The sequence below is a fragment of the Ornithodoros turicata genome, chromosome 6 (assembly GCF_037126465.1).
Source record: "Ornithodoros turicata isolate Travis chromosome 6, ASM3712646v1, whole genome shotgun sequence".
Classification (NCBI taxonomy): Eukaryota; Metazoa; Arthropoda; class Arachnida; order Ixodida; family Argasidae; genus Ornithodoros; species Ornithodoros turicata.
In genome coordinates, this window is record NC_088206.1 from 32,709,078 (window position 1) to 32,722,189 (window position 13,112).

At 45.4% G+C, this 13,112-nt stretch overlaps 1 protein-coding gene across 5 annotated transcripts in view; it reads left to right on the top strand.

The window, feature by feature from the left end:
• The window catches only part of LOC135396516 (laminin subunit beta-1-like), a 157,271-nt gene that overhangs the window by 77,212 nt on the left and 66,947 nt on the right, over positions 1-13,112 (top strand). For all 5 annotated transcript variants that reach the window (XM_064627532.1, XM_064627529.1, XM_064627533.1 and 2 more), the window contains 3 exons: positions 677-908; positions 11,591-11,754; positions 12,109-12,393. In XM_064627532.1, coding sequence (XP_064483602.1) covers positions 677-908; positions 11,591-11,754; positions 12,109-12,393 — 681 coding nt within the window. The remainder of the gene's footprint in view (positions 1-676; positions 909-11,590; positions 11,755-12,108; positions 12,394-13,112) is intronic.

Consider the following 13,112-nt stretch of genomic DNA (forward strand, 5'->3'; position numbering starts at 1 on the left):
CTTGATTAGAATGCTAAATTTAGGTCATAGCCATAGCCGCAGAAAGATGGGGGGAAGGAGACAGAGTATAAATGTCAATTTCTCTGGAATGCAACGAGGTTCACCGAGCGCTTTAAGCATCATGACGCGAAAAGCCCAGACACGCGTGTGAGTTGCGATTAGTTGCTTACCCTCGAATGCTTAGTCACCACGAAGTCTTTACGTCGAACAGATGCCGTCCACTGCAGCCGAAGCTCGAGGTTGCAGGGAAACTTATGCAGGCTGTAGACACCGCAGCGACATTCGCTACGCGAAGTCCCGTGTTCCGTGCACACCGACTGCATCAGTATTTTTCACTTCCTTTGGTTGTTTTTGCAACCGACGACATTACAATGCTTGCCGGAAGAATAGCTTTAGTACACACTCTGCACTGAAGAGGGCATATCGCAATAAACTCTTGTAGAGGCAGGTAGCAAAAGAAAAAAAGCACACTCGAATACAGGGAGCACAACAAACCGCAGCCCCCTCTTATCACCGCCTCTGAGTACGAGAGTGCCAGTCCGTGAGGGCCTGGCACATTTAAGAGTTCAAAATGGGTACAAATTTACCAATGCTAACCACTAGGTGTGTGCATGTGTGTCAAGTCTTATGCACTTATTACACTTATGTACATTACACAATTTCACGTTTGTTACAGCCTGTGACTGCAACAGCATCGGAGCTCTGGACAACTTCTGCAATGTTCAAACAGGCCAGTGTCAGTGCAGGGCCAACACATATGGTCGTCAATGTGATGAATGCCAGCCAGGTTTCTGGAACTACCCGAGTTGCCAACGCTGTGAATGTCAAGGCCATGCAGACACATGTGACTCCAAGACAGGAAACTGCATTCGTTGTAAGGACTTCACTGCAGGGCCGCGATGTGACAGGTAAGGAGTCAAAATTGTAAGATGCAAAATTCATTATTGTATAATATCATAGTGCAGGATCTTGCGGTAGAAATGTGAGCACAGTTCTGAAACTTGACTTCAGAAAGCAGTCCTGCAGATGCAGAATCTTAATCCTTAAAGATGCAGACACTTGTAGGAGATAGGATAGGGGAGTAAAATTCAGATGTTGCCTCTTGAAAGAATGGCCTCAGGCATATCTTGACAAATTTTGAGATCAACAACCTGGTTTCTCCAAGTGAGGCCCTGTGTTTTAAGGTAAAACCTGTTTTTATGCCCCTGATTTGCATCAGTGTCACTTAGGGTAAAACCCAAAGAAACATTCAAAATAACTTGGCAAAGTGCAAATTAAGCCATCAATACCGGAACTAGAGGACACTATGTTCCGCCTCTCTTGTTCATGTAAAATGCGAGAAGCACTCCTTATTTATTTTCACCTGCTTTTCCACCCGATATTACCCTGTTTTATGGCCCCTGAAATAACACCTGATTTTTACCCCCAATTTTCAAAACCCTGGAACAACAGGGCCCTCGTATACTTAGTGCAACACAAGTAAAACCACGTGTGGTAAGGTTAAACCCATCAATTTGGGACCCGCATACGATGCTTTCTCAACGTTTTCTCAACGGAAAGATGCTGAGCTCCGTAGTCGTTACGTCAGCCCGAGGGAAAACCACCAAGCTCACCTGCACACCGCGATTTCTCGTCGGTTCCTTGGGCGGTGCTGGCGATGTTTGATGGCTTGGCCTCCGGAGTCCCTTGTGCCGTTCTAGGTCACGAGAATTAACTAGATAACATAGAATGTCAACAACTGAAATATGGGAATCATCAAAAAAGCCAGACCTCATTTACAAGTGCCTTCGATATGGCTTTTGTAGCCATCTCAATTTCTCAGGGACGGACAAACCATGACAAAGGGAGACAGACTGGGCTCAAGAGGTCTCGTGTATAGACAGCCTAAAAGGAGAATGCAGAAATAGTCCTCCCATTTTGTGGGACTGTAGGGCTTTCAAAGGTAGACGGAAGCAACTGTCGCCAGAATCTAGGTGTTTTGTAACGGGGCGACCTTTTTTGTTCCTTCCACAATAAGAAAGCTCCATATTCAATTGGAGTTCTCAGACGTGTTGCCCCATTCGTCCGTACTGCAATTTAGTCGTCTGCTACTTTCATTGCCTGTCCACGCTGGCACTAGCACACTGCTGTGCCATTGACCATATCCGGCAGGCAGCGGTTGGTCAAGACAGCACATCACTTCCGCAGTTCGCCTCAAGGGTCTGTTCACCGCAGACATTGGCGAAACCAGCCTGAGCCTATTGTTTTCGGCGCAGAGTGGAAACCGTCGAGCCCTCTCTGTTTTTCCATCGAGAAAATGTTGCGGATCGGCCTTAAGACTATTTATAAGATTTTGCCCCTTAGTGTGCATCATAGTCACTTGCGGTAAAACCCGAAAACCCTTGAAGTGGAACTTGCAAAAGTGCAAATTCAGCCACCATAAGCACTGCACATTCAGCACAGCCACTCAGCCCCTTGTGTTCATCTGAAATGTGAGAAGTTCTTTGTGATTACGCAGCATTTAAAATTCTGTCAAATTGAGCACTATGAGGTGGAAACATGCTCTTTACCGCTCATGAAATAAAGCACAATTTTTATTCAAAGGTGTCTGTTTATATGTAGAACCTGGTGTTACAGGGTTAGACACGATGAAACTTGTTTTTTTTCCGCTGATTTATGTCATCATCACTTCAGGTAAAACCCGACCCACCCCCCTCCATGTAAGGAGGTGACGCCCCAGGTGGTGCTATACATAGTCAGAGTGCGTCATTATGGGTGTCGTCTGGTTCCGATGACTGCTACTGTTTGACGGCCCGGAAAGCGCGGCTATGTTTGCTGTTGAATGTGGCTGTCTGTTTTATATATAAAATTCGAAAGAGCGTAAGCAATAAATCAGCCACTTTTCGTGAAAATTGGATCTGGCCGTTTTGCACAGCAGTCCCACGAAACCTGCGCATTTTCGCTTACTGTGGTTAATTCATCCTGTCATGTCGCGCCCACTAAATACCGAGGAAGCTTCATCTTACAACCGTTAGAAAGATAGAAAAATTTCCTTTCGAATGATGTAGAGTTCACTTACATATGATGTCTCGCCATTTCGTAACTAGGCCCAGAAGTGTGAGCAATTTCGCTTTCTGGAGCCAATTTGCGATTTTCTATGGGAAAACTTTGCAAACTAGACAACGTTTCACGGGCTAAAATAGTTCACCACCTGTAAAGTGAGCTAAAAATTCCCGAGACTTCCGCTTATAACCGTACCAAGTTATAAGGCTTCAAAATGCGACAAAACGATCCTCACTTCACCTAGAGACCTGTCCGAATTTTTTTCTCCGCAAGTGCTAGGATTTCAAGGTCGGGACCTGTTACGTTCATCATAATAAAGGTTGGGTCATAACATATAAAATGATTATCGAAATCGATGACCCCATCGGGACCGGCTTGCCTGAATTGAAATGAAATCACCCATATATACTTTGAGGTAACACCTCAGTTGCTAAGAGAATGTGATGTTAGCTTTGGTATTAACTGCAAAACCTCAACTTCCTCAAAGGGAACACATGACTTCAAGTTAGTGGCAGAAGTGTGACAGTACGTGTTTTGAGCCTACGGTTGCAATAGCAGGTACCGTTCTTACAAGACAAATTTGATGTGCGTTTCCAGATGTGTGTTTCAGGCGCGAGCGACAGCAGTGGAATGCACAAAGGTGACATTGAACTCTATAATTTTTCCGCCTATTCTTTAATTCTACATTCGGATAGTTCGATCAAATTTCACGTTCCCGTCTGGGAAGTTTACTGTAGAAGCTTTTTCAGCTTTTTATTGTATGCTTGAACGTGGTATTGTAAGCTTGTGGAGACTACACCCAAACAGTGTCTGAAAGCGCACAGCCAGTGAAGCTGCTCATCTCGCCAGCACGTCAACTGTTGCAAGCGCTACCATGCACTGTCATTCCGGAGCAGTCGCTGCAACTGGTGGCATGCAGCAGGGATCATGCAGAAGCGGTAACCAGTCACTCCAATTATTCATGAAGTTCAAATCGGCAAAATTGCTGATAATGACACATCTGATGAAGGTGAAAACGCATTTTGCACAATCAGATGTTTTGAAGGATTTCATTATGAAATGTGGCCTCTCCGCACAGTACATTGCACAGCTGGGTGCGCTTGAGTGTGGTGCTGTGTAGCTCTGCAACTGCAAGAAACAGTTAAAACTCTGTTTTCAATAAAAATATTGGTTTTTCCAGCCGCTTTCGTAGCGTCTCTCTTTTGCGTTGCTCATGGGAAAATGCGCACCGTGTGGCTTCCGTAGCTAGATGCTCACTTATGTCAGCCCTCCTACAGCAATATCCCTGACCAAATTCACCCTAACCGCCGACATCGTTATACAGTGGAGACCACTTATAACGTAACCGTTTACAGTGCAGGGCCACTTATAATTAGGGCCAGGAAATTTAGGCACTAAAAACGGTGGAAATAGGCAGAATTTAGGCCCTCAAAAATGCCAAAGTAGGCAATAAAATGTAAAAATAAGGTTGTTAATCTGTTACGCTCTTCTGTGTTGTTGGTGTTCAGAATGCCTATCAAGGAAAACTTGCTCCTTTAAAGGCTACGGTACCATACAAGCTTTGACTTCTGGTACACAAATGCTGAGGTGGCCTTGAACCACGCTGTATCGAATGATACTTTTAGTTCTCCTTTTGATCATGGATCCCTTCTATCAAACAAAGGCATTGAAGGAAACCAAACGCAAAAAAGGAACAAAAGGCACAAACATGAAAAAGCAAAATGCGGCGCTCAGCATGAGCCTGAAAGGCGCGCTCGCACTTACACCTTTATAAAGGCTGTTATGGCATCTAAAATGTTTTTAAAAGACTACAATTCAACAGGGTGGATAAAAAGGCAGGCAACCCGGAACATCTTGCATTTAGGGGTTTATAGGCATTTCTAGGCAAATGCCCCAAATCCGCGTCCTACTTATAATGTGGCTTTTTCTGACCCCCAATATTCTTCCCATAGAACACAATGTATAGGAATACTGCTTATAATGGTCCATCTCGATGTGAGATACCGGTTATAGTGCGATCACCGACATGCTCCTTGAAGTAAGGGAAGGACAGATCGCATTTGTCAGTAAATTCCAAAGTGTGAACCATAACGCGAAGAACGCTTTTGTTATCTCCTCGTGACGAGGTGGACGAGGGTGTTGCGCGAGGTGGTTTGCCACCTTTGAAAGACTTCTATCACGTCACTCGTTTTTCATCTGTGATACGATCAACATGCAAGACTTGTGGAACAATCTTGTAGAGAATGACTGTTTCTTCAGTGGACACTTTTGACAGTCACCGATGTCTGCATCTGTGAGTGAAGAGTTACCGATGAAGCGATAGTGCAAGCCATCTGGGACCGTGAGGCGTGTGTGCTGGAAAATGATTCGGATGATGATCAGGGCTTTGCGGAAGCAGAGACGTCCAGCAGAGAGGCGATAGTGTGTACACAAACTGAACTACTTCTGTACCCAGAATGGACTAAGCGACGAGGCATTCAGTTGCTGCGCCGTTGTTGAGGACACTAGTGCAAGACATGGTCAGGAAACTACACCAGACAAAAATCACAGCATTTTTCCGGGCTCCCTGGGAATGTTGAATAAATTGTTCTCTCTGCAAGCAATCTCTGCGCTGTTCAGACTGGTTCACAACATGGTATAACAGAAATGCGGGTGGCATGTATTGGCCTAAAAATGTAATATTTGGTTATAGTGCGGATTTTCGGCGGTTCCACGACATACGTTATCAGCGGTTTCCACTGTACACGTATACACATACATGCAGTACTACTGAATAGTAAAAACCCGCCAACGATGCCAAAGAAAGACGCTACGAAAAAGGCTGTAAAAACCAGTGTTTTATTTCAAACAGCTTTTGAGTTTTGACTGCTTCTCGTAGTCGCTGAGCTACACAGCATCAAGCTCAAGTGCATTCAGCTACGTAACGTACTGTGCAGGGAGGCAGTGTTCCCTAACGAAGTTGTTCAAGACACGATTGCGTGAAATGTGGCAGACATTTAATGGATGGGGATGTCCTGACCTTCATCATACGTGTCATTAAAAGCAACTACACCCATGTGAATCTCGCAAACAATGGCGTCATCATATTGCGTTGCTGCTCATACTCGCGTAGTTCATCAACGATGTCTCGTCACCCAGTGAGCTTGAGTCCGCAGCCTATTTCTACTGCATCAGGTTTCGTCATCAATAAATTCATTGTCATCTTCCGCTATCACTGGGTCGAGATCGGACATATTCTCGTCCCTGGGCTCTGGCAGAATGAAACCTGCTTTCAGGAACCAGTTCATGACGGTCGTCCGGCGCACCTCATACCACGCTGCATACTGAAACTGTGCAGCCATCAGCGGTGCTACTTTAGAATCGGAGAGCTTGTCTTCCTCGTGCTGCTTTTGATGTTGAAGATCATTCAGTCGACGACACACCACTCATACGTGCATGCTTCCAGATTCTCTTGCATGTTGCACTTTTCGCCATCACCGGAAGCTTCACAGTTTCTCTTTGACCTTCAGAATCGTTGATCGACGTCGGCTATGGATGATGGACATCGCTTGATGTCCAGGGCTATTGCACCTTATGTTTTTTCAGTTAAGAAGCCATCGCGGGCTCATAGCTCACACACAAGAGATCTGCAGAGTGCGTTACTCGCATGATACGTCGTGGAGCGAAATGCCAGGGTGCCGTGTGCCCAAGTGTGCCAATTGCGTTAAATCTCCGCAAAGCCACAACAAGCTCATTCAGCTTCGTGAACACGTACGTGGTGCAATGAATCTTCGGTATATTTCGGGCAGCGTGAGAATTGTGCTACACGTTTCTTCGTACAAATGTAAAGAGGCATTCGTCTTTTATTCATAATAATGTGGGCAATAACCTTCCGACTTGTAACCAACACGAAGAAGAACTATGTCATGTAATCGTGGGCAAATTTGTACAACTGCGATTAAGGGTGCAGTTGCGACAGGAGCATATGTTGGTAAAACAACGTCGTTTTCAAGCACAACGGCAGCTGGCGTTGCACTTGAATGAGATGTTATAGTAAAATCTGCTTGCAATTAACATATTTCTGTTGTCTGTACACATTCCCATGTTTACTATTGTAATTCACTGGTCGAGACGCGACCGCGTGTCCAGGTGCAGTGACGAGTTTAGACAAACGTTACAAAGCATTAAAGGGACTATGAAACGATTTTTTTCTTCGTTTCGTTCGAAAGAAGACATTTTTCTGAGTCTAAAACCGAAATTTTACTTTCGTCGCGCGAGCGGATTTCTCGGGAGCGAATTTAAGCGGAGCGGCGAAGGGACGACAGCTGGCGCCGCGCCGTGACGAGCTGCCGAGCGGAGACACAACGGGTAACTTGACGCGACCACGGCCGGCTCAGCAACACATCATCGTGACGTGTTGCCGAGCCGAGGAATCCCGCCAGAGCATGCGCCGTAGGATCCCGCGTATGCGTTCATCGGGAGTGGAAATCTCCATGACAGCAGCTTTCGCGCGATCGGCAGATTTCGGCAGTGGCGGCAGCCACAGCGCGAGCTCGCGGCATTACTTGCCATTGTGCAACACCGGTGACGTAACGGGGAACCCAAGAGCGGTCCGTACAGTTACACCATCGGCAGGGAAATATGCGCGGGAGAGGAGGAACACGGAAGAGACATTTCCAGCGCGCGCTCCTCGCAGAGTGGAGCGATTTCGTCCGGAAAAATTTGTGGCATATTAGTTTCTCTGCGGGAAGAACACTTTCCATCGAAAAAAAAGTATGGGGGTTCGGGAAATTTCATAGTCCCTTTAACAACATATTTTACAACCCATGACCAGCTCTACTAGCATATATGACAGTTTTGCTACGCTAGTATCCTTCATTCTGCTTTTACCCCTTTCCTGTCGCGAAAAATCGAGAAAAACGCAACCCCGCCGCTGACGCCCAATGCGATGTGGGAGTCAAGATGCCGGCGCTCGTAGCAGACGACGGAGTTGTCGCCTCCCTGAAAAGGGGATGCACATGGAGGCACCCTAGCTCGGTAGTATAGTCCACACATACTTTTGCCACAGATTCAGGCCATTTGCATTCATGTCACACATTAATTAAGCTAATTTGGCTAATTGAACTCGAAAATTAGCCAAGCAGAGGTAATCTTTTTCTTGATGAATTCGGAAGACAATGGCCATAGCACACTATTCCAACCGAAATCCAGATTTTTTCAGAAGATTTGTACAAAACTTTGAAGGCCGCGAAACCATCACTTGGCAAGGCGTGTTCCACGAAATTTGCGTTTCGTAAATGCTGGCTCTGCCTTTATCGAGACAAAGTGCCCAAGCAGCACAATGCACTGAAAGTCGGGTGCAATAGGGGTGGACGGTATGTGTCTTATCAATGTTCTTTAGTCTCACGAGTCTGTTCAAGGCCTTCCACCTACCCGTCCACCCCCATTGCACTCGACTTTCGGTACATTGTGCTGCTTGGGTGGAAACAGCCACACTCGATCGAGGGCATTACCGCGGTAACCGACGTTATCGGTGGCTGGAGACTGACGGTATGCACGTTGATAAGGGTGGAAGGCGTGATTATGTCCTTGTTCGCATTGGAGGGAAGCAGAGCTGGAGGGAAGGTATTTGGATGGAACGAAAAGTTCCGCAAACGTAAATATCAGCAAGCGCACGTCGCTCGGGGACGGTTTTGCGGCTGTCAACGAAAAACGTTCGTTATAACGGCCTTTTCCTTATAAAGGCGTTCGTTGCAAAGGAGTTTGACTCTGACATTTCGTTTATATGACAATGACCACTATTTTCCGCACAACTAGGGGCGAATACATGTACTTTACTCTCAGTACTATAACTATTGGTCACCGAACCGGCATTTTTCCTGACATATAACAGCCAAAACCCGGGCCTGCTTTTGGGGTGGCTCATGATGGCGTCTAACATGCAGTCACACAGAGTCACTATACAGGGTGTCCGGTGAGAAAGTGTCATTAGATATCTAAAAATAGGTTTACCTTCAGAAAATTATGAAACTACTTGGAATACACAGACTTTTGCCAAAGATTCATGCCGTTTGCATTCGCGTCTCATTAATTAAGCTAATTCTGCTAATTGAACTCGAAAATTAGCCAAGCAAAGGTAACGTTTTTCTTGATGAATTCGGGGGTCATAAAAGGCGGGGAGAGGGAACACGTGTTCATCCTCCCGGCATTTGTCCAACTGGATGACCTGTCCACGTGGGTGGGGCGCAGCCGGGATTCGTGGACCTCGACTGTGCGACCTGCTTCTTGTGGACAGGCTATACGAAGTGTCTTTCCGGGGATAGAGGAAAACAGTCCCATTCACAAGCGTCCGTGCTGTACATGAAGACATTCGTCTGCACCAGGCTCTGGTACACTACGGCGTTACAGTAGAATATCGATGATATGAATCTCACGGGGTAGCGGAAAAAATTCGTATCAAAAGAATTACAGTCGCCGTCCGATTTTTTGGAAGTCCAAATAATCGAGCGGTCCGAAAAAACGAATTTCGCTTCAAAATAAACTTTACGAAGCCCTAGTAGGCTGGAAAAATTTGTCGATGCTTTCTTAACGCGCTTCCAGCTCTGCCTGATAACATCAGCTTCTATTTCCCGGAGCGACATTTCGTCACTGTAAGTACACTGACAGAGGCACCGCCGTCATCAATTCCGCAAGTCGGCTTCGCCTAACGCATGCGTGCTTTAGGCGAAGCTTGCTTTACAGCGCTGTCGCGCGACTCGCGGGCGGAGAGCACGTGCTGGGCCGTTAGCCAAATCGAAGACGCAAAGGCGCCACGACAGACCTCTTCTATTCAGAGGAATGGAAAATGAACAATCATCACTGCCTATTATTTTGCCTCAATATTTTACTCGGTTGATTTCTTTCGATACGAATTTCGGACGATACCAATATTTTCCGTCACCCCAAGAAGCGTATACGAAGAGGGGAGTCAAGTCCTGTAGATCACATAAACAAAATACAGAAACCGACACTGAAGATTTTTAAACTTTTTAAATTTAAAAATTTAAAATTTTTAAACTTAAACAAAAATCTTCAGTGTCGGTTTCTGTATTTTGTTTTAAGTCACCCCAAGAGAGAAATTCGCTGGTTGGGCAAACAGAGTGCTAAATATCGAGCGACGGAGCTGCACAGCGTCCGAAACTTTGGACGCTCTTATACATCAACTCTATGGGACCCACGGCCGTTCTGCGAACGAGTCCGAATAATCGAGCATGTCCAAAAAATCTGTCGGCGACTGTAAACCAAAATAAAAATTGAGGCAAGCAAATCGACAGTGACTGTTCATTTTCCATTATTGTCAGTGAAAGGGGCCGGTCGTAACGCTTTTGTGTCTTCGTTTTTTGCCTATGCTGCCGAAATTCGCGAGATGATTCAAAAGGCTCAGCACGTGCTTTCCACCCGCGAGTCGGGCGCTCGTAAAGCGAGCTTCTCCTAAAGCACACAGGCGTTAGCTGAAGCCGCCTTGCGGAATGGTGTTGTGTAATGTTGCCAGAAGTTGTCCTGATATGCTCCCTCCACGTGTTGTGGTCGCTGTTTTCGTCATACAGCTTCGCGGTTTATTTTTGCGAGGAGGGTAAAAAGGTCAAAACAGAGATAAGGTTCCATGTCTATTGTTTGTTGAATGTCTGAGGTGCGTTTTGATCAGATCAACAAAATTCTACCAATCAACAAGATTGCCAGCATTTTAAGGCATTTTTTCTTTGAAACATCCATTTTAAAGAAGTTACCTTTACAACCAAGATTTTCCGCAGTCTCCTGAAGTTCGTTATAAAGGAGTCTGACTGTATTAACGAACAATAATTACATGCAAAAGCCATTGAGAGGGAACGGTTCCTGAGACAAAGGGGGACCGGCCTCTGTGGCTGAGTCGGCAGCGTGTTCACCTTCTGATTTCGAGATCGTGGGTTCGAACCGAGGACGGCAGCAACTTGGTGGCAGGGTACAAGTTGCTTAGACACTCCGTCTTCCGCGAGGGACATTAAATACGGGGTGCCGTGTGGTGAGCTTTCATCGCACGTTAAAGAACCCTTAAAGAACCTGTGGCGTCACATCTCAGTTGTCTCGCAACATGAACCCCCAATTATTGAGACAAAGGGCCATAAGATGGGGGTATATTATAAAACTTAAAAACATAAAACGTATTAATGGGTGTCATATTAATGTGGTTCGACTGTATATCGAAGGTCATAACAAGCGGGCTCGACTGCATAATGCTTTGGATTATCAGAGTAGTTCCACATTTTAGGAAGTTGCTTATCTTCGTTCTAGGTGCACCTACGTAAGTAGTAACTGAGCCTTATTGGGCACTTCACGCAGTGCCTCTTCCTCACATAATTTTTGGTAGTTTCCATTTTGTACATCAGTGTTTTCTAATAGCAAGGATCAGGTAACTTTCTGATACAAGTTTGTTACATTGTGGCCAATGTCAACAATCTGAGACATTAATGCTTTACACAGGAAGTATTTATTGTGTAGTAGCTATTTAAGTAAACTAAATTGATTCTGACAGTCACCTTTGTTCGATGCTTAGGTGCGAAATTGGCTTCTACGGAGATCCCCGCTTTGGATCTGGTATTCCATGCCGTCCCTGCCCTTGTCCAGGAACGGCTGAAAGTGGAGTAAGCCATGCAACCAGTTGTGACCTCGACCCTCATTCTGGCAATGTTATTTGTCACTGTTCACAAGGATATGTTGGTATGTAATAGTCAACTCAAAAGGCTGAAGCCAAAGTTCAGTTCTGCTTTCTACCAGTGTTCTGTTTTTTGGATAAAGTTTCATTGTTCATACAGGTATTTGTATCATCTAGTTCACTATCTTAAATTACAAAGTTCTGGCATGAACAACATTATTTTAATATGTTGCGGGAGACGTGATGCTTGGCCACTTTTAATGGACACTGCCAGAAGTAACTCAAGTGCCGCTCAGTTATATGATGAGCAACTGCAATTGTAACTGAATTAAATTTTCATTTCAGTAACTTTCCTTGCAACTGCATGAGTAACGGTTGTGCTTGTATTAACTTTCATATCAATCCCTTTTGTGACTCAGGTGAGCGGTGTGATCGCTGTGCCAACAACTATTATGGTGAACCAAATGTGCCAGGAGGAACTTGTCGCCGCTGTGAATGTAACGGAAATATTGATGATACAATGCCTGGAAACTGTGATGCACGCACAGGAGAATGCTTGCGATGCCTCTACAACACTGAGGGACCCCACTGTGAGCGTTGTAAGCCTGGCCACTATGGGGATGCCTCCCAGCAACAGTGTCTTGAGTGTGTCTGTAATATCCTTGGCATGGACGAAAGAAGGGGCCACTGTGATCCCGTCACAGGTAATAGATTGTATTCTACTGGAGGGAGTTTTACGCGTAGGTGTACCATATTTATCTGCATATAATACTAACTTTCCTGAAGCAAAGTAGGATATTTGCATTCACATAGGAGAAAGTTTACAGTGATGTAGCTGCCAGATACACCAAGACATGGAAAGTCCACATTATGATATGCTTTAATGATTAAAAGTGTCATGCAGAAGGGTATCGTTACGATACATTAGTTGCGCTGCTTCCATGTCTTCCATGTCACACACATTGTCATTTCGAACCACGAAATTGTCTCTGCAACAGAGATTGTTTTTTTCTGAATAACTATGATGCAGAGTGCCTGAGAGATGTGGCAAACACCAGTCAATACATCCCTGTCAGGGCATTCTGGTGATGTCATTATTTTCACACTCAGTACATGCTCTGAGAGTCCACAGAAACTGTCGGAATTTGGGCTTTACTGGGCTAAAAACGAGTTTTGCCGGATTTAACCCTAAAACACAGGGCTTACTTTGCTCGCATATTGGACGCACTCGCGTATTGAACGCACCCCAACTTGAGTGCTGAAATGCTGGTACCTTTTTGTTCCCCGCACATTAAACGCTTCCCGACATTAGTTACATGGCCAGATCATCTCGCGCAGTGCCAACCAGGGTGCCAGTTGTATCACACAATTAGCAAGAAGTAACGTCTGGCGCCAGAGTGATGAATGACGAATGCAACAGACA